Genomic DNA, 20,605 nt, shown 5'->3' on the forward strand with positions numbered 1-20,605 from the left:
AGCAAAGTAACTGAGTGTATTGCTGCCCCATCAGCAGTATGGTGTAGGGGAGGAAGAAATTTTCCTCTACCCTCAGGTTCTTCTGGCTGGTCTAGGAATTAAATTGACATGAGACAGATGAATAGAAGAAAATCAGCTTTAATTAATTTCATACATATGGGAACTCCACATACATGAGAGAGTCAGACACAAAAAGGTAAAATGAGGTATATTTGCTGTCTTGAGCTAAGGCATGGGATAGGGGCCTGAGGCTTCAGAGGGGAGAAAGGTAATTTATAGGACAATAAGAAGAGCAGATGTGCAGTAATTAGAAAAATGTGTTTCTGGTGATAACTCTTATTATGACGAGGCCAGTAATATTTAAATTCTTTAGGGGAAAGGTAAAAGCTCAGAATATTCCACATGCCAAAGTAGCCCATCCTGGGAAGGCCTGTCCTGAACCTGTTCAATGGCCTTTCTGCCCTGGTGAGCCACTTTCACTTATGAGAGTATTATTTCTTCTTCTGGTATGTAGGCTAAACGGAAAATTTGAGAACCAGCTGTTCTGAATAAAACAATCTAAGGCAGAGTTCAGATTGAGGGCTCTCAGAGGATGCTTTTATTTTCCTTTGAATTTGGGGGGAGAAAAGATCTAATGATTCAGTAAAACGGGGCCGGCCCCACCTTTGGAGCCTGCCTTGCCCCACCTGTTCCACCTGTTGGGCCAGGAGGTAGAGGGGAGGAGACAGACGTCAGTTCACACCCTCCTTCTAACATATCAACTGCGTGATCTTTCATGTAAATTCCAGTTTGGGCCTAACCTGTCCGTGCTGCACTTTGCTCGTGAGTAACTGGTAGGATGTCTGCCTCCTGTGGGTTGTGGGGAGTAATAGAGATGGTGCGTACAAAATAGGACGGCTCTGACGCAGGGTCCTCAGTGAGCTTGTAAATCAGCCTGGGATCCTGTGAAAATGCAGATGCCAAAGCGGTGGGCCTGAGAGTTTGCATGTCTAACAGACTCCCGGTGAGGTTGATGCCCCTGATCCATGGACCACGCTGTGAGTAGCAAGGATACAAAAGGTGCTCCCCTTGTGCACTGTTAGGGCCAACAGTCCACTAAGTTAGCAAACTGGCGATTCTTTTTTCAGTCTTAGAAATAGAAGAAAATACCTCCCCCCTTTCCCTAACGCTGATCATGAAAATTTAGGATTAGAATGCTTTCAGCCATAGACACTTTTCTCCCTGGTCCCTTAAATTAGTCTTTGTCCCCAGTAACATAAGAAATACTGAAGAAGAGAGCAGAGAGGGGTAATCCACTCTGTGGCCTGAGGTTATCAAGAGCAAGACTTCAAATGCGAAGAATACAGGCTGCCCTTGGGGTTCCGGAATTATGGTTCTCTAGGTCTCCTTGAGTTTACGTGTGAGGGAAAGGCTTTAAATATAAAGCATAAAAAATGAAAATGTCTTTCCTTCATTCAATAATACCAACTTTAAACTTGTGTCAGAGTCACCCGAAGGAGCTGTTAAAATGCAGATTGCTGGGCCGCACCCCGAGATTCTAATTCAGGAGGGCAGGTGGGGCCTGAGAATCTGCATTTTTAACAAGTCCCCAGGTGATGCTGATGAGCACACTTTGACCAGCACTACTTTAGTCCCAAAAGACCATCTTTGAGAGTGGTGAGCATGGAAAACAATGTCAGCCTGTGCCACCTCTTCACACTTGTGACCTTTCCGATCAAAGTGGCATTTTCAGGAATGGAGTGTTTAAGCCGGGCTGGGGTTGGGGTGTGAACAGGAGACTCACCTGTCTTCAGGCATCTGAAGGTCCCATGAGAGTTAGGAGAGATGAGATTTCTGGCTGCCTGCAGGTAGCTCCTCCCAGCACAGCCGGTGGCCCCCAGAGGCTGGGGCTGTCTAATCTGGCTGGTTGGCTAATCACCTGGGGGCTTTTTAAAAATAGAGCTCCCTGGGGTGTATCCTAGGAGATTCGGGTGAGCAGGCAGGTCCGGGCCCCCTGCATGGAGAAGAGCGAAGCACCAGATGGGCGTAGGAGAGCTGCGTTTCTTTTTAACGATTCTTGGATTCAGCTCTAATGATCACTCAGCAAGCAGACGATTCCCCAGCAGGAAATTGGACCCTTTGTGAAGTACATTTCCTCGCTGGATCCCAAAAGTTATAGCTGATAAATTCTGGTTGCATTTTCCAAATGCTTCATTTCCCATCTGAGGATGGCTTTGGCTAGGACCATCTGGCCAAGGGGATTTATCCAGGACAAAGCCCCCTGTCAGGAACAACAGTGTCCATGGCCACTCGGCACTGGGCAGTGTTGAAAGGGGAGCTGATAGAACTCCCCGATGCCCAGATCCCAGAGAGAACACTTTACAGGCAAACACGAAGTCAGGTTATAGTTGAGGCAATTATTTAGATAATTAGCTCCAACAAGACATTCTCCCTTTTGTTTGTCGTCTCTGGATTTGAGGACTGTCGTCTTCCTGGTTCACCAGCAGATGCTTGGAGAGTGTCACTGGGGCCATGCCCTGTGCCAGGTGGGCTTTATAAAGGTGACTTGGGTACAGTCCTTGCCCTCACAGCGTTTGCTGGCAGGGAAAGGCAGACACTTGGCCATGCGCCTGTGACAGCAGCCTGACTCCCAGCACAGGGCAGGTCTACAGTGATGTCCCGGCATGCCCTCCCTGCCCAGTCTCCTTTCCCACGGCGCTTGTCTCTGTGGAAGTGATTGGCTGAGTCCTTGCTTCTGCCTCATCTTCCCTCTTACAGGGTAAGCAGTGTGAGACCCTGGCATCGCTCAGACGTTGGATGTGAGCTGCCCAGGAAGGGCATGAGCACAGCTCTCTGCAGCTGAGGCGTTCCCAGAGGGGACAGTGTGACAGTAGTCTGCCCACAGCACTAGCCGAATCTGGGGCAGATGCTTAGGGAGACATCAGAGTCACCTAGAGGGCTTGTTAAAAAACAGATCGCTGGGGGCTGACCCCGTGGCCGAGTGGTTAAGTTCGCGCGCTCCGCTGCAGGCGGCCCAGTGTTTCGTTGGTTCGAATCCTGGGCGCGGACATGGCACTGCTCATCAGACCACGCTGAGGCAGCGTCCCACATACCACAACTAGAAGAACCCACAATGAAGAATATACAACTATGTACCGGGGGGCTTTGGGGAGAAAAAGGAAATAATAAAATCTTTAAAAAAAAAAAAAAAAAACAGATCGCTGGGCCTCACTAGAGTTTCTGATCCGATAGCTCTAGGATGGGGCCAAAGAATTTCCAACAAGTTCCCAGGTGGTACTGATGTTCCCAGGCCCCAGACCACACTTTGAGAGCCAGAGGGGTGGTGCATCAGTGTGGCCATCACAACTTAGCCAGTGGACAGGTGGAGGGTGATCAAATGACAGAGAGGCAGGGAGACTTCTTAGAAGCCATGCCAGTGACCCAGGTGAGAGAAGAGGGACTCTAGAACAGTCCACAGCGGGACGGGGGAACAGAAAACGGGAGCTCCAGACACTTGTGACAGTAGAATCAATGGGCTGGGTGAGAGATGGGATGTGGGAGGAGAAGGAAAAGTCAGAGCAGCTGGAAGGATGGCAATGAACTGAGATGTTCATGGAGGTGGGGGAGGGGAATGGCCTGTTCTTTTGGGACCTGCTGGGTTTGTGGTTCTCCAGAGACCTTCAGATGGAAGTGTTAAAAATGTAGTCAAAATACAATTCAAAACTCAGGAGAGAAATCTGAGCTGCAGGTACAGATCTGGGGGCCTTTGGGATAGAGGTATAAACTGATCCTGTGGTGCTAAGATTGGTTAAGGGCAGCTCATTAAGGAGAGAGCAGTGATGTGTACCCGGAAGGAAGCTACAGACTCTCTCGTAGGGCCAGGCAGAGAAAGAGATGAGTGGAGTGGTCCGAGGTGCATGAAGCAAAGGGACAAGAGGGTGTCCTCAGGAAGAGGCAGTGCCAGATGTTGGAGCATTTCAAAAACTGAGCCCCAATCTGGCAAATCCTGGGGAGCCCTCACAAGAACCAACCCCAGGAGCCTGTAGTTTTTCGACTCCTCATTTTACTTTGCTTGTGCATTTTATTTTGCCTTGGTGATAAAGTCACTTCACAGTTCCCACTCCATGTTGGTGGGACATGCATACGTAAAAAGAAGCACACCCTGCAAATACACAGGGGTGTAGTAGCCGTGACAGCAGGCCTTTCTCCTCAGAAGCAACCCAGTGTGAACAATGTGTAGTTGAAGATGAAGTGGGTGTCAGTTGTTGCACCTCTAAGCTAAGCCCTGGTCAGCAAAGACACCAGGTGTTCACCTTTTTTCCCTCTGCGTTTGATACTGATCTAGACCCTCCTGGGACCTTGAAACCACTGGTTTTACAGGGATCAAAAGGATTCTGACACTAGTTTTGAAGTATTTGTGCTAGAATGCTACAAAGAGAATTGACTTCTCTGAACTGAGAGTTCCCAGGTGGTAACGGTGCGTTTCATAGGTAGTTTACTTTCTAATTTGTGGTCCTCGTTTGGTCATCGGGGTCTTTGCAATCCCTGGTTTTGGGAAGCACAGGGATGAAGTCCGACAAGTCTCCCAGTAAGGCCGATGAGTCAGGATCACGCATTTCTGGCTGCTGCCAGCGGAACTGCTTTAGGTGGGATCTCACCCGGACGTGTGCTCTGTCTTTGCAGTTCTGTACGGAGCTGAACCAGCCGATCCTGCCCAACATCCGCAAGTGGAAGGGGCCCCGGGGATGCTGGAAGGCTGTTGTCGCTGAGACGCCCTCAGCTCAGCTCCAGAAGGTACCCACATCTGCACAACTTGGGTTTTCTTTCCATTTCATTGAAACAGCCTTTTTCCCTAATCGCAGACATTTAAAATTTTCCTTTGCCAACATTCTTGATGCAATTCTGTATTTCTGCCCATTTTTTTAGCTCTTTGCCATTCATTTCAAAATGCCCTGGTTCTCATTTCATGTTTAGATCGGGAATGGACTGCCGCCCAGACAGAAATGGGAGCTTGGGGTGTTGGGAGGGGAGGAGAAACCCTGTCTGGAGCCAAGGCAGCAAATGAGGATTTGTGTCCTTTGTCCTCATACTCCCTTCTCCACAGTTCCAACTTCTGCCAAGTTTGTGGAGAGCCCATTGTTCATTGACTGAAAACTTCAGATTCACTTAATTCATACATGAAGAGTGTGCTTTCGTGGTAGAAATTGTGCACTTTCATCATAGAAATGTTCTGTGGAGATTTTTGGCAGATTTTAATTTTGAGTTTTTCTTTCATGAGTATTGCCCATATGGCTGTGGGTAAAGCTGTGTATGTGTACGTTTTCGCTCTTACATTTCATATTCAAGACCAGGTTTTACTCACTTGGAATGGTCAGTATCAGTGGACTTTTAGGTTTTTAAAATACACTTCTGATAGTTAATCAGGACTTGGAAACTATCACCACCTAGTTTTCCTGTAACTGCAGATGTTACATTTTTTATCTCTAGTAAACCTACTATGCTTAGGAACACACATGAACAGCACTTAGATGAGTGATACTGAGATTTGGAGCTTTCGAATGATAACTTTGGACTGGATTAAAAGCATCTAGTCATTTATTGACAACAAGCTGTCTTTTTAGCTACTACTGACAAATGTGATACACACCTGATTTCTCTGGGTTTTATGTTTTGGAGTGTCAGTGGTCACTAGAGGTGACAGCCGGGGTACATTCACAGTAAGCTGGAGCTGGAGCTGAATTGTAATGTCTTTACCACTCGGGCCATGGCTCTCCCTTCTCAGGCCACAGAGAAATAATAATAATAATACCATCGTGCTTTTTATTTTAATAGCACTTTGCACGTACATAGGTTCGCAGGGCTCTTATAGTCCATCTAACAGTCTTTATTCATCCATTCCACAATCATTAGAAAGATTACTACGTGCCAGGCGCTGTGGTATATGCCAGATACACATGGTGAGAAAAACAGACCCAGAGACCCGCCCTGTCTGTTTTCACTCTTTTCAAGCCCAGGGGGCATCCCAGCCTGAGCCTGGCAGATCCCCTCCCTCAGGGAGCTCACCGCCTATTGGAGGAACAAAACAGGTAACCCAGTTCCACGTCAGGGTCAAGGCCATTGGAGAACAGCATGCAGTTGCAAGGAAGCCACTTCAACCGCTCAGCCTCAATTTCCTCATCTGTAAAATGGGAGCAATAGCCCCCCCTTAACTCACAGGGCGGCTGTGGGATTTGAAAAGATAATGTGCACTGGAGGGCTTCCCTGACAGAGCACCTGCCGGGCCTGGCGGGGTGCACAGGAGGCGGCCGGCGGGCCAGGCTGGGCTGGGCTGGGCGCGCATGCCTGTCTCAGGCTGCAGCGGCGTCCAGGTCCAGCCAGTTGTTGCCATGGAGTTGTGGAGTTGTGGCCCAGTGTGGAACCATCTCCTGACCTCTCAAAAGATGCAGATATCTGGGTTTTAATGGGAAATTTCCTGAGTTTTAAATATGGGCAGATAATCCAAAAAATTTTCAAACACTGTCTGGGTCTAACAAACTATATCAAGTCACGAGTGTTCAGTCTCTACCCCAGACAAATGTGAGACACTGGTAGCAGCAGCTCCATTCCTCCAAGGCCTGAAATGGCGTCCAGGTGCCTTCTTGTAATGTCTCGAGTCCTCGCCCCGCAGCTGGAGGCGCAGTCTACCAGGGAGGAAATGAAGTTGTAGGACGATGGAATGATGCACCCAACAGTCATCAGCTGATGCAAGCTAGGGCTCAGGCCCGAACCCAGTCAGCTGTCTCTGGCTCTAATGCCTGAGCCCCTTGCACTGTCCCACGTTGAGGTGGAGCTGTTTTTAGGGAGGAGGGGCCTGCCCCAGTCAGGGTGGTGGGGAGAGGCTCCCAGGAGGTGGGAAGGGGCAGCATGCACTGAAGAGTGGAGGCCAGAAAGGCCCAGTCCTGCTGGGAACATAGGTGAGCAGGTGTGAGAGGGAGCCTGGAAGAGGAAGGTGCCTGCTCAGGGGGCCCTGTGGGCAGCAGGCAGCCGCTGCAGGTTTTTGAGCAGAAGGTGACCTGAGTGGACCCAGGAAGGGTGCTCTGGCACCACTGCTTGGGAAACAGTAGAGTGGGGGATAACCCGCGAAGCCGACAAGGCACTTTGCTTTCCTCACTTTACAGCTGAGGAAGCAGGTTTAAAAGAACAGAGTGACTCATCTGAGGTGCCCCAGCTGAGTGACCCCAGCGGGACTGAGACCCAAGTCTTCGAATTCTTAAACTCGTGCTCTCTCCAGTGAGGGGACGGGTGGATCCGTGCAACACATGCATGCAAGACACTCTTCCCCTCTTCGCTCCTCCTCGACACTTGCCCGTTTGGTCGAGGTGCTGAGCCCAGCAAGGCGTGTGTGTGGCCGGGACCCAGGCTGAAGCTGGGGACTCTGCAATGGCCACTCAGGTTGTGCAAAGTCACTTCCTCCACTTTCACAATGACCATCGCTGGCCCCTCAGATGACACTGCTGATTCTGGCTAGGCAGCAGAGGCTGGGGTGGGTGGGAGGGAAGCTCCTCCTCTTTCCAGAAGCCTCCCCTCCCCATGCCAGCAGCAGCGCAAAGCAGGCAGATTCCGAGTGGGCCCTCTGGCTGCAGGGGCTTAGCACCAGGCCCAGGGACCCTGCTGACACCACCCCGTCTGTCTGCCCCACCTGCCAGCCCTCACAGGGCCCTGCACTGGGGCTTCAGACCTCTGTGTGGGGCCCCATCCACCTGAGGAGGGCCCTTGACCAATTCCAAACCATTGGGACTGTCAACTCCGACCTACATTCATCCACCAAATATTTATTGGGCGTTTACAAGGTGCTAGGCACTAGCTGTTATAAGCAAAACTCACCTCTTGGAGTCTTATATTTGATTCTCATCATTACCATTTACCAGCTGTGGGATTTTAGGGAAGTTACTTAACCTCTCTGAGCAGCTGAGTCCTCATCAGGCAGGTGGGGGTATGAGAGGCTATCTCATGGGATGTGATGATTAAAAAGATAACTCTGTTCCTAGTCTGGGCTCCCCCCGACCCTACCCCCAAAGAGAGAGGAGCCCAAGCCCCCTGGCTGCACAGAAAGCTCTGAAATTGGCAGTGTGGGAAATTTGCAGGGACGACAAGGAAGAAGGTGCTGTGGCTTTGGGGGTAAGCTTTTGTTTCAGAGCAGCCCCTGTGCATGTCATCGCAGGACCCAGCACAGAGCCTGCTGCCTCTCCCGGCCCCTCCTGCCTCTTCGCCCTCTCGGCCGGCCGAGCCGGCCACAAGACAGATCCCTCTCCAGCCTCACACCCCTCTTCTCCCGCAGGGGGCTGGCTTCTCAGGATTCCTGTGGGACGCTGCGGCCAGGGTGGAGCTGAGAGATGCTGCCTCGCAGGAGAGCTCGCCAGGCAACGGGCACAGGAAGCCCTCTGGTCCCAGCCCGTACCTCGCCCGGTTCAAGGTAGCCACTCCCTGTCCTGGGGAAGGTCCATTTCTTCTGAAAAGGAGAAGAAAGTCCCTTTCTAAACTCTGACCCAGAGAAGCCTCATCATTTTGTTTCGATTTTATTCCCTCTCGGGGTCGGATCAGCATGCACTCTGGGGTTCCCTGGGCTGGTGAACTCATCCGGGACAGGAACGAGAGGGATTTGGCGGGACTCAAGCTCCAGTAACTCCGACATCTGGGCAGGAAGATCAGGTGGCTGCCTCCCAAACCTGACAAATCTCAGAATCATCTGGGGAGATTTTCTTAAAACCAGGGTTCAGGCCCCTCCCCTAGACATAGGGAATTTCTGGGATGGGGCCCAGAGCTCTCTGTGTTTCAGAAGCAGCTCCAGCCCTCCCGGCACTGGTTGACCAGGTCTGGCATTTGAGAGTCGCTGGGTTAGAGGGAAGCAGAAGGGCTCAGACGGGCCCTTTCTCCTTGCCAGGCAGAAGGGGGACCCTCAAGGGGCCATTTGGGTTTGGAGAGGGTGCAGGAGGAGCTTCTGGGCTGTGGGGCCAGGGCAGCCCCATAACGACATCTCCCGAAGAGCCCTCAGCCACGTGCAAGTCTGTCTTCCCAGAGCCGGGCACAGCAAGCAGACTGAGCTGAGCTGCCTCTCTGCTTTCCCGGATGCCCCTGGAAAGTGGGAACGGACAGTTGGGAGAAGCCAGCAGCCAAGACAGATCACCAGCCAACCATCAGTTGACCTTATCCTGTGATATCACAGGGTCCAGCAAGAGTGACCCCTTGCCTGGCAGAGCCTAGCAAGCCACCTGCTGGACGTTTTGGATCCCGCCCCCTGACTTCTGGGGGCCTGAGAGTTGCCTCAAAGCCCAGCACAGTTTCTCCCTGGTGGCCCGGGGCTGGGCCAGCACATTTTTGGGGGGCAGTGTTGGCTCTGGCTGGGCCCTAGCTCAAGAGTGTGCCCCTCTCACACCCACAGCTGCAGAGTTGCTGGGTTATCTGCACACGCACACACACCTGGGGCCGTCTGTGGGTTGCACTTATGGTCCTGATGTGTAAATCACCCAGGTGTCATCTTTAAAACATCCTACACCACACTGGGTCCCTTTCTTATGTAAGGTGGCTGTGGGTTTTGGCCAAGCAGGGCGACAGCCAGAACCAGCCAGGGTCTCTAAAAGACAGGCTGTTTTTTAATGGCCAGTGAGAAAATGCTACCATGTCACAAATTATTGGCCCAAATCCTCTAAATAAAGCAATCCCCTAGACAGGCACTCAGCCTCCTGTACTTCATGGCACGTTTGAGGCTGGGCAGGCGGTCGGGTACAGACGCAGCTTCTGTCCAGGCAGGGCTCCGCTGCCCATGGCCTGAAGATGGGTCCCTGTGGCTAGAGCCGCAGCTGCAGAGAGCTCTCTGGGCTGGGTGGTGATGATTGCAAATTGGGGTCACATCCGTAAGACAAAAGTAGCAGCCTGCGCTTCCTAGGGCCTCCCCCGGTGCCCCCTCCGTCACGGCAGTGGGTATGTTTGTTGCCATGGTGAACAGAAGGGCAGGATTGCCAAACCCCGAGCAGCCAAGCAACGCCGTGGTGCTCAGGAGACCAGCTCCGCTGGCACGTTTCTGCACCTGCACCCGCACCCCCGCCCTGGGGACTCGGGACTCGGGCACATCCTGTGCTGCCTGGGTTCAGCCAGCTTTCGTTTTTGACATGTTTGAAATCAGGTGGAAGTGAGCATCGGGGTGTAGCGGTCTCCAGAGGGAAGAGAACACAGAGGGATGGGTGGGCTGTGTGGGAGGTGGGGAAGGAGGCAGGTCCCAGCGGTGGGTCCTGGCAGGGGGATCGCAGGCTGGCCCTATGGATAAGGGCCCCGGGTCTTTGTTAACAGCCGGAGCTAAAGCCACTTCCTCCTTCTTTATAGTTGCTTAGAAGGAAAAAACCCAACCCTGACATTTGCAGCTGTGCCCAATTTTCCAGGCCCTAAGGAGGGGTATGGGTGTAATGTAGCAGGTGGGCTGATAGAGCAGGCTAGGTCTCTGTCCTGCAGGGACCTGGGGACAATCTCACCGTGAATGCCTTGTGGTATCTCCTGGGGTATGAGCTGGCCTTGCTTGTGTTTACCATTGTCAACGTGTGAGTGAAGGCATTCATGAGTCGGAGGTGACGCATACAGGAAATCTGAGCATCAAAGACCGTCCTCTTGTTTCTGTTCCCCAGGTGGGAAGTAATGACTTGACCCTGGTGAACCTTCACCTGGCAACCCTGACCCTTCCAGGGGGCGAGAATCCAAGCAAGAACCACAGTGACAGCCACCGAGTGGCTAGCTTTGCACAGACCTTGCAGGAGACCCTGAAAGGTAGGACAGTGTCTTTCTCCGTTGGCTGGGCTGTTGGCAGAGGGTCACCTCTTCCCAGTGTTTCTCTGATCCCTTCTGCCAGACGTCTGTCAGCAGCAGTACAGATTGAGGACACAGGAGACCATCACACCCCTGCATCACCTGAAGCCTGGCCGCCCCTGTGCGTGGTGACATCTTTGTCTCTGTGGGCCTCCCATATGGGTTCCACCAGCTTTGTGGCTCTTCAGCCTCTCTTTGATGGAAAGGATCGGGGGTTGGGAGTGGTGACTCCCTTCCCCATGACAGTTCATTCTGGGTAGCTGTCCTGGGTGTGCCACTGTGTGGGGTCACTGCAGATTTGCACGTGCCCTTGTGAAGGAGAGACAGTTGGTGACAAGGGGAGTGGGAATGTCCTGATTAGCAGTAAAGAGTTTTTTTCCCTGGTGGGGTGCAGATGGTACTGAAGGAGCCTGGAGCTCTCAGAAAGGCTGGATTTTAACCTCAGCTCCTTCAGCAGTTGGAGGACCTCAGGCAAGTTGCCACCCCACTGAGGCCCATCTGATGGGGGAACTGATAGTACTAACCTCACAGCGTGCCCAGGGGCATCGGTTACTGTCTGTGGAAGTGCCCAGCACACAGTAGGGGCTCAGCAGACGTGAGTTGACTTGAAAAATACCAGAAGAATTAAGAGAACATTGAAAAGAGCAGAACTTCAGGAGAAAGGTGGGCCCTCTGTTTTCCAGGCTCTGCTTCCAACAATACAGAAGGTTCTCTGCTTGTGGGTTACCAGAAGGGAAACTTGTCACGGCTGTAAGGACTGGGATGTTTTCAGTTTGGCTTGGTTTTTCAGAGCACTGACCTTCTCTTGGCGAAGGTTTACAGCTGGAGCCTGGAATGCTCTTCTGTGTTCTTGAGTCTTGATGAATATTCTCTAGCTGTTTAAGCTTTTTCCTTGTTAAATATCCCCTCACAATGGGTGATTCATGAAGATTCTGCTACAAAAAATATGTGTCAAACTATAAGCTTACATGTAAAAAAGTTTTTTTATTGTAGTAAAATATACATAAGGTAAAATTTACCACCTTAACCTTTTTAAGTGTACAATTCAGTGGCATTAATATATTCACATTGTTTTATAGTCATCACCAGCATCCGTCTCCAGAACCTTTTTTTTTTGGTGAGGAAGATTGGCCCTGAGCTAATATCCATTGCCAATTTTTCTCTTTTTGCTTGAGGAGGAGTGACCCTGAGCTAACATGTGTGCCAATCTTCCTCTAGTTTGTATGTGGGACACTGCCACAGCATGGCTTGATGAGTGGTGTGTAGGTCCACACCCAGGATCCAAACCCATGAACCCTGGGCTGCTGAAGTGGAGCGTGAACTTAACCACTATGCCCTTGGGCCGGCCCGTCCAGAACTTTTTCATCTTCCCAAATTGAAACTCTGTGCCCATTAAATACTAACTCCCTAGTGTCCCCTCCCCTTAGCCTCTGGCAACCACCATTCCACTTTCTGTCTCTATGAATTTGATTACTCTAGGTATCCCATGTAAGTGGAATCCTACAATATTGTCCTTTTGTGGCTGGCTTATTTCAATTACATTATGTCTTCATGGTTCATACATGTTGTAGTATGTGTCAGAACTTCCTTCCTTTTTAAGGCCAAATACTCTTTTTTAAAAATAGTTAATTAGTTTATTTTTATTGTGATAACATTGGTTTATAACCTTATATAACTTTCAGGCGTACATTGTAATATATTTCAAATTCTGTGTGGATTACAGCATGTTCACCACCCAAAGACTAATTACCATCCATCACCACACACATGTGCCTAATCACCCCTTTCCTGCCTCCCTCCCCCCTTCCCCTCTGGTAACCACCAATCCAATGTCTGTTGCTATGTGTTTGGTTGCTGTTATTTTTATCTTTTCCTTATGAGTGAGATCATATGGTATCTGACCTTCTCCCTCTGACTTATTTCACTCAGCATAATACCCTCAAGGTCCATCCATGTTGTCATAAATGGCCAGATTTCATCTTTTCTTATGGCTGAGTAGTATTCCATAGTGTGTATATACCACATCTTCTTTATCCATTCGTCCTTTGATGGGCACCTAGGCTGCTTATGTGTATATGTCTTTATACATTTGTGTTTTCAAGTTCTTTGGATAAATACCCAGCAGTGGACTAGCTAGATCATATGGTAGATCTATTCTTAATTTTCTGAGGAATCTCCATACTGTTTTCCTTAGTGGCTGCACCAGTTTGCACTCCCACCAGCAGTGTATGAGGGTTCCCTTCTTGCCACATCTTCTCCAACACTTGTTGTTTCCTGTCTTGTTAATTATAGCCATTCTGACGGGAGTGAGGTGATACCTCATTGTAGTTTTGATTTGCATTTCCCTGATAGCTAATGACGTTGAGCATCTTTTCTTGTGCCTGTTGGTTAAGGCCAAATACTTTTCCATTGTATCCATTCATCGGCCCGTGGACACGTGTATTATTTCCATTTTTTGGCTGTTGTGAGTAGTGGTGTCATGAACATTGATATGCAACTTACGTTTTAAACCAGAGTGTGCTGTGACTGACATTCTACTTAACTTATGAGTCTTTGGGCTACAAAATGTCAGAAAGATGTGTGAGCCGGGGTACTCCATCCACAGAGCAGCTCTGTGGGAAACTGTTCAGCTATGGTTAGTCTCTAAAGACTGAGTAAAAAGGATGCCTTGATAGCTTTTAAAACCTGTGGATGTTTCTATCGTTTTTGATCTCAAGCTTTTCCTTTTCTTTCACGGAAGCAGAAAGGAAAGACGCCAGCTCATAACTTCTCTGATAACCCTGGGCACTCACCGTTTTCTCTGATACCCAGGGAGTGGTCAGGTTTTTGTTAGAAAACCTGAGCAGGTTATTGTTCCAAGTTGCCAAGGGACTATTGACCCACAACCCGGCTCGGCCTTGACGTGTTCAGGTGTGACAGTGACTCACATTCCCTGCGTCCCCCTGCTTGTAACTAATATCTAGTTGTTCACTGGTGACATGGCAGACCCACCGATTCTCCAGCCTACCCCGTGTGCAACAAGGGCAAATCGGTTCGCAGAGGTGGTTCAGCTGAAACAGAGACTAAGCCTTTATTCCACAGGCTCCTATCAGAGCAAACAGAACCGATTTGATTAGCAAACTCTGGGCCTTTCTGCCTTTGTCTGGAATGTGTGTTCACATTGTTGACGTCAGCGGGTAGTGCCGTCCTCTGTTGGAATTTTCTTCTTTCGGACCCCACCAGGGCTTGCTCTGTGAACTCAGCAAGGGTGAAGCAGGGTGCAGAGAAATGCTGGACATCCGGGTGGGTCCCCCCTCAGTGGAGACCCACTTCTGTTATTGTCACTGGCATTTTATAAATCTAGGGACTCTGAGGACAGCAGCTCTGAACATTCTCCCCTGACTCCTGAGAACTGAGGGAATGATTAAGGGGCCCACCCCAGGCAGGGTGGTGGGGGGGCTTTCTGGGAGAATTCAGGCCTCTGCACACCTGCAGATTCTCGGAGGCAAGAGGTGCCTCGATGTCATCACCAATGCCGATTTAACTGACAGAAGATGAGATGTCTGAGACCGGATGTCCTGTTCAAAGAGAGAGCTGTTATTTTCATTCTTGAAGTTACACAGGGCTGGGTTTATTGACCCTTCACACCAGCATCTCTCCTGCTTTGAGAATTTTTCAGCCTGAACTTCCTCAGGTCTGCGTTCCCATGAAACCTCCCTCATTATGTGGGAGCCTTCTGCCTCAGTCTTTCGTAACCTTCAGTTTTCCTTCCTAATTCAATGAATGTAGCATCTTCCTCTTCTTTCCTTTCAAAAATAAACAGCACCTTAATTCTGAGGTACTCCTTGTGCCTCGTTCACCCACGCAGTCCACACGTACTTATGGAGTGTCTGCCACGCAGCATGCACTGTTCCAGGTACTATTCCAGGCACTCGGGGTTTCGCGACAAACAGCTGCCCACATCCGCATGGCTCTTCTGTTCTAGCTCTTTGTTAAGAGCCTGGATTTGAGGGCTGGCTCAGTGACTTTAGGCAAGCCACTTGACCTCTCGGAGGCTCAGCTTCTTGCCTGCAGAAAGGACCTGGCACTTAGCGAGGGCTCAGTGGACAGTCATGAACACTGGCCAGGTGTGAGTTGTTGTTAATATTATTCTCAAGTCGGCTTTCCTGTTGGAAGCTGCCACTGATTTCTCAAGACAGCTTGGGCGCACACTGCGTTGGGTGCCAGGTTGTTACAGTGTAGCGTGAGGGGTACAGTTACATCTCTGTTGGCCACACAGTGGAGCTGCAGGCGAGGCTTCTGTCTCATCCTCTTTTGTCCCTTATGCCCACTGGAGGGGGGGTGTCATCTGCAGTGCACCAGTGCCCTCTGCTGGTGGCCTGTGTCATTGTACTTGAGCTTTCTTTCCCTCCGGCCATTATTACAGAAGCATACTCGTGTCAAGGAAAAAGATGTGCTGAGCGTCTCTGATGCACGTGGCCCTCGTTTATAAGCCACTTACCTTAAGCCCTCCCTCGCAAGGGGCGATGGAAATGCACTCCCTGTGACAACGCCGTTCAGTCCCCTGCGGTGAACCTCAAGACAGCGAGTGATGGACGGACGGAGATGATGGGAGTCCCGCCGAGTCTCGCTGGGGCCCGCTCTCCTTTCAGAGTGTCTCCTCACCTTGGAAGACACTTCGTAACTATCCCACTTACTCTAGTGTAAATCAGACTCTGGAGAAGTGTTGAAAATACTTTAAAGAGAAGTGCTTTCCACATTGGCCTAGTATTCGTCTGCTAGGGCTACCATGGGGATTTCTTCCTCACAGTTTTGGAGGCTGGGAGTCCAAGATCCAGGTGTCAGCAGGGTTGGTGTCTTCTGAGGCCTCTCTCCCTGGCTTGTAGACGGCTGCCTTCTCTCCATGTCTTCACATGGTCTCCCCTCTGTGCTGGGTAAATGTTTGCTAAGCTTTTGTTAATTATCTGAGGAAGACCCTTAAGCCTTTTTCTGCTGCGAGATTTGGAACCTATGAGCTAGAAGAGGGGTGGTCTCTGCACCCCACCACCCCCTATTTCCAAATGCATTACTAACCTATTCTTAAAGTTTGGGGGTGATTTTTTTTGCACAAGGTATTTGGAGAAATTGGGAGAATGAGAACCGAGCCACAGTCTTCACCCTGGGGATCAAATCAGAGAATCACAGGCCCACCTCGACAGGCTGTGCTTGATGCTGGGCTTACCTCCCACCATCTCTGAAATTCCTGATTTTCTTTCTTCCACTTCCAGGAGAAAAAGACGTGATTGTTTTAGGGGATTTTGGCCAGGGGCCAGACAGCAGTGACTATGATATCTTGAGGAAAGAAAAATTCCACCACCTCATCCCGGCCCACACCTTCACCAACATCAGCACCAAGAACCCTCAAGGCTCAAGGTCTCTGGACAACATTTGGATCAGTAGAAGCTTAAAGAAGATTTTCACAGGTAAGGCAGAGGTCACTTGTTCTTTCTGTTCAGGAGTGGAGTAGGAGAAACCTGTCCAAACTGATGGTTCTAGATCATTCGGTTTGCAGGAGTCAGGAGTTATCTTACCTCCTCTGTGGGCATTTCTAGGGTTATCGTTTAGGTGACTATATAATTATCATTCCGGCAGAGCCGCTTTTAAGAGTGAAGGAGGGTGTGAAAATAATTAGAAGGCATTCACTCATCCACAACGGAGTGTGTCCCAGCAAACCTGGTTGTGGCCAGCAGAGCCCCAGTTCAGAGATGAGCGGACAAGGTACAATTTTAAGGACACTTAGTCACTCAGCAAACGTTCCTCAAGCCCTGTCGCATGCAAGCACCATGTTGTGGCCTGAGGTTTACCGAAATGCCATCAGTACCCTGAGGAGCAGCAGTGGGGGTGAGCAGACCTGTCACATAGTGTCACGATAGGATGGGGAGAAGTGCTTTGACAGACTCTGCAAGGACCAGGATGCAGTGGGTAATCTCAGAGCTGCAAAACAGCCCCCACCACCCAAACCAGTAGCCTGCTGAACAGATTTGGCTTGAGAAGCAAAGAGTCAGAAATATGGAAGCAACAGTAGGGTCCCTTGATGAAGGACAAAGACAGTGGTTCTCTATCCTGCCTGGAAGCTAAGTACCACCAGATGCATATTATACTGCAGTGAGACATTTAACATTTTAAAAAGTACCAGTGCTGGGGGTGCCCTGTGAGACTGTGACATGCAGCCAGGACCCGGACTCTCAGGCAGCTTCCCCTCTTCTCTGAGCACCCGTTTCCTGTTAAATTATGTCGTGGGAGGTTCTAAAGGACCAGGAAAGTGGGTTTCAGGGAGTGACGATCATCAAACTCAGGGAGACGCGGTTTGCAGAGATGCACTGCCCACCAGAGGCCGTGCAGCCTGCCTGGGCCGCCAGGAGGGTGGAAGGAAGTTAGAAAGCCACTCATCTGGCCCCTTGCTGTTAGATTGAGAACCGGGGTGCAGGGAGGACTGGCTGCCATCAAGGAACTGTCGTCCGGGCAGAACCCGGGCCTCGGAACAGCCACACCAGCCGTGACATTGCTTCTCACTGAGGGCCCAGCAGTGCCGTCTGACTGCTCCGTGCTGGCCTTTGCCAATGTTGATTTCATTGTTTTTCAAATATACCTCCCGCTTCCTCTCTTTCTGAATCTTTATTTTTAAAATACCTTTACTTTCTCATAAACCTCTGTGATTTCTTCTTTTTACTCTTTTTACAGAACTTATTCCCCCCTTACTGCCTTTTGGTCCAATTAGAAGAGGTGTGTAGTGAGGAGGAGGTCAACCATAGGCTGACGGGTGTGTGAATGGGCAGGAAGCCTGGACTCAGGTAGCTTCAGTGCCTAAATGGTAGCCCCTCACTTGTCCAGAAAATCAAAGTGGCCGAGAAATTCCCTTTGCACAGGCAAGCCAGCTAGCTGAGGAGTGTTGTCAGGGAACCCAGCCCTACAGACGTGCCACCTTGGCCCCACCCGTCAGCCTGTGACCCCACCCATCCCCTGTCCTGATCTCTGGGTCTCTTTTCTCTCCCACTTCAGGTCACTGGGCTGTAGTGAGAGAAGGCCTCACAAACCCTTGGATTCCAGATAACTGGTCCTGGGGTGGAGTAGCTTCTGAACACTGCCCTGTGCTAGCTGAGTTTTACACCGAAAAGGACTGGAACAAGAAGGAAGCCCCTCGGAACAGTAATGGGGTCACTGTGGAGCGAAGCGAAGGCAACATTAAGCATGAGCGATGATGACACTGAATGGGTTTTCCCAACCTCTGACCCTGGGGGGGCACAGGCAGGGAGCTGGCCCTTCCAGGTGAGGATGCCGAGCCAGAACTGCCTTTCTATCTTCGACCTGACAACATCAGCACCGGGGCCTTAACCTGCCTGCCTTCTTTGTGGACATTTTTGGGCCTCTGATGGGAGAGGAAAGTGCCAGATCGTCAAATCAGAAGCCCAGTGGAGAACAGACATGTCTTCTCATTTGTGGATGCCACCAACCTCAGCCCACTCCGGCTGGCTGTCCGCTGCCACCTGGACCGCGGTACAGAGAGAACAGGAGTGGAGGCCGCCGGAGGCAGAGGAGAGCCATTTCAGGCTGCCGAGGCCTGTGGAGCAAGGCCAGAAGCTCTCGTCTCTGACCTCCGGTCTGTGATGTTCTGACTGCAGATTGCATAAAGCTTTGAACTGGGATGGAGCACTCTTCTCAAGTGTTCTGAGTGGTGATTTTTAGTTTTGTTTTGAAAAAATAAACAGAGGTGAACCTTCCTGGCTGCAGTGAGCCTGGGGCTGCGTTCCCCGGCTGCGGCTGCGGGTATTTTGCACCCCCTTCTGATGCGTCTGTGAGGCTGTGGCCTGCGGGGTCCTGAACACAATGCACCACTCCCCGCCTCCTTTACATCCCCTGCCTTAGAGAGGTGCCTCTCGCACCCCTATTGACCCCCGAGAGTTGTATAAAATCTTTATGTGATCGCCTCCCTCCCAGCCCATCCTCCAGCCTCTGACCCCTTTGCTAGACTGTCTGTTATGTTGGCGCACCATTTGTGCCTCTGGTCACTTAGCCTAGGTTCCCTTGTGCTGGACAAGAATTCTGTGAGCATGATAGCATTTCCTCCCTCCCTCCCTCCCACTCCGGTTTTCAGTGAGATTCCCAGCCCAGAGCCTCCCTCTGTTGATTCGGAGGAATATCCGTTGATTCTGGACCCATCAGAAGCTAAGTGTGGGAGCATCAAGGGAGGGTCTGCTTCTGGGGGGGAGGTGTGGACAGGGGGACAAGCACAGTTAACTGCCACTAGGCATCCTTCCCTTAACCACGTTGAGTTCTCCCATAGGTCCCCATGAGACCAGGATTATAATCCTCATTTCACAGCTGAAGAAACTGAGGCTCGGAAAGCTTAACCTCCTAAGACTCACACAACCAGTAAGTAAATAGATGGAATCCAAACTCAGTCCAAAGCCCATGGCCCATATCAGTCTAGTTTGCCGGCACTCATGCTGTGGAAGTATCAACACTGATGTGATCGTGTGAGTCGTGAGCCTGGATTACCTGGGTTCTTCCAGTTCACCACAGAAGGTGAGGTTTATTCTTCCATCCACACTGAACACCTGATGTGGACCAGTACCCAGAAACCGCCGTCACTGTGCAGTGTGAACCAGATGACTTGAGCCCCGGGCCAGATGGCCAGTGAACGGCGCCCATTTTCCACCAAAGGTCAGCTGGCTCCAAGGACCATTACTGGTTGTGGGCACAGGAAAGAAGCCCTTTTCTGGGGCTCTGAGGAAACCAGGGCATCAGCCGTGCCCACTCTGAGGGGGCGTCTCTCCCCTGGCTCAGACTGTGCCTCTGGCGGCAGGACACCTGTGACGCGGAGCCTTGACCAAAAGCTAGAATGAAGAGTCATGGCAGGTGGGAAGGGTGCTTCCCCACTTTTAGGGACCTTTGCCCACTTTGTGGGGGCAGACCTTTTTTGGTGCCGCCCCCTGCATCCACCAGCCAGTCGCCCCAACTCCTTTTAGCCAATTGGTTTTTGCACCAAAACTATGGAAAGAAAAGCCTTCTTAAGTGAGATGGGGGAAAAGAAATCTGGTGAAATAACCTTTGTGAAGGTCACTTGGTTTGGGCCACCGGCTGGCGAGCTGAATTGCAGCAGCCACACGTCAGATGCAGAGTGCTCTCGCTTTTCTCCTTCTGACATCCAGCAGTGGTTCAGGAAGCCTGTCTGCAGGGGCAGCTGTTCTTATTCGAGCCACAGCCCTCAGGGCTTTTGCTGTTTTGGGTTTCTTTGTTTTTGTTTTGCTTTGTTTTTTGTCGTTGCCTTTAATTAATAGACTTTATTTATTTATTTGTTTGTGAGGAAGATTGGCTCTGAGCTAACATCTGTGGCCAATCTTCCTCTTTTTGCTGAGGAAGACGTCCCTGAGCTGACTTCTGTGCCACTCTTTCTCTATTTTGTATGTGGAATGCCGCCACAGCATCACAGACTTGATGAGCAGTGCTAGGTCCGCGCCCAGGATCTGAACACATGAACCCTGGGCCACCGAAGTGGAGCACGCGCACTTAACCACTATACCACTGGGCCAGCCCCTGGACTTTTTTTAAGAGCAGTTTTAAGTTTATACAAAACTTGCGCAGAAAGCACAGAGAGTTCCCATACTCCCCTCCCCTGTACAGTTTCCCCCATTGTTAACATCGTGCGTTAGTCTGATGCGTGTGTTACCATTGGTGATTTTTATGGTTTTCCATGGAAGATGTCCCTCAGGCTGGGCTCCTTCTAGGGGGTGCCCTGGGCAGGCTGGGGGTCCTCAGGGGACACATCCTGCCAAATGCA

The 20,605-nt window shown here is 50.7% G+C and overlaps 1 protein-coding gene across 4 annotated transcripts in view; it reads left to right on the forward strand.

Annotated features, from left to right (window-relative positions):
* Positions 1-18,545, forward strand: part of EEPD1 (endonuclease/exonuclease/phosphatase family domain containing 1) — a 115,499-nt gene extending 96,954 nt beyond the window's left edge. For 3 of the 4 annotated variants that reach the window (XM_046670580.1, XM_046670581.1, XM_046670582.1), the window contains 5 exons: positions 4,663-4,773; positions 8,297-8,431; positions 10,632-10,770; positions 16,056-16,250; positions 17,827-18,545. In XM_046670580.1, the coding sequence (XP_046526536.1) occupies positions 4,663-4,773; positions 8,297-8,431; positions 10,632-10,770; positions 16,056-16,250; positions 17,827-18,026 (780 nt within the window). In that variant the 3' untranslated portion in view covers positions 18,027-18,545. The remainder of the gene's footprint in view (positions 1-4,662; positions 4,774-8,296; positions 8,432-10,631; positions 10,771-16,055; positions 16,251-17,826) is intronic. The other variant, XM_046670583.1, reaches the window with a different exon arrangement.
* The last annotated feature ends 2,060 nt before the right edge of the window (positions 18,546-20,605 follow it).

This window comes from Equus quagga, chromosome 8, assembly GCF_021613505.1.
Source record: "Equus quagga isolate Etosha38 chromosome 8, UCLA_HA_Equagga_1.0, whole genome shotgun sequence".
NCBI classification, from domain to species: Eukaryota; Metazoa; Chordata; class Mammalia; order Perissodactyla; family Equidae; genus Equus; species Equus quagga.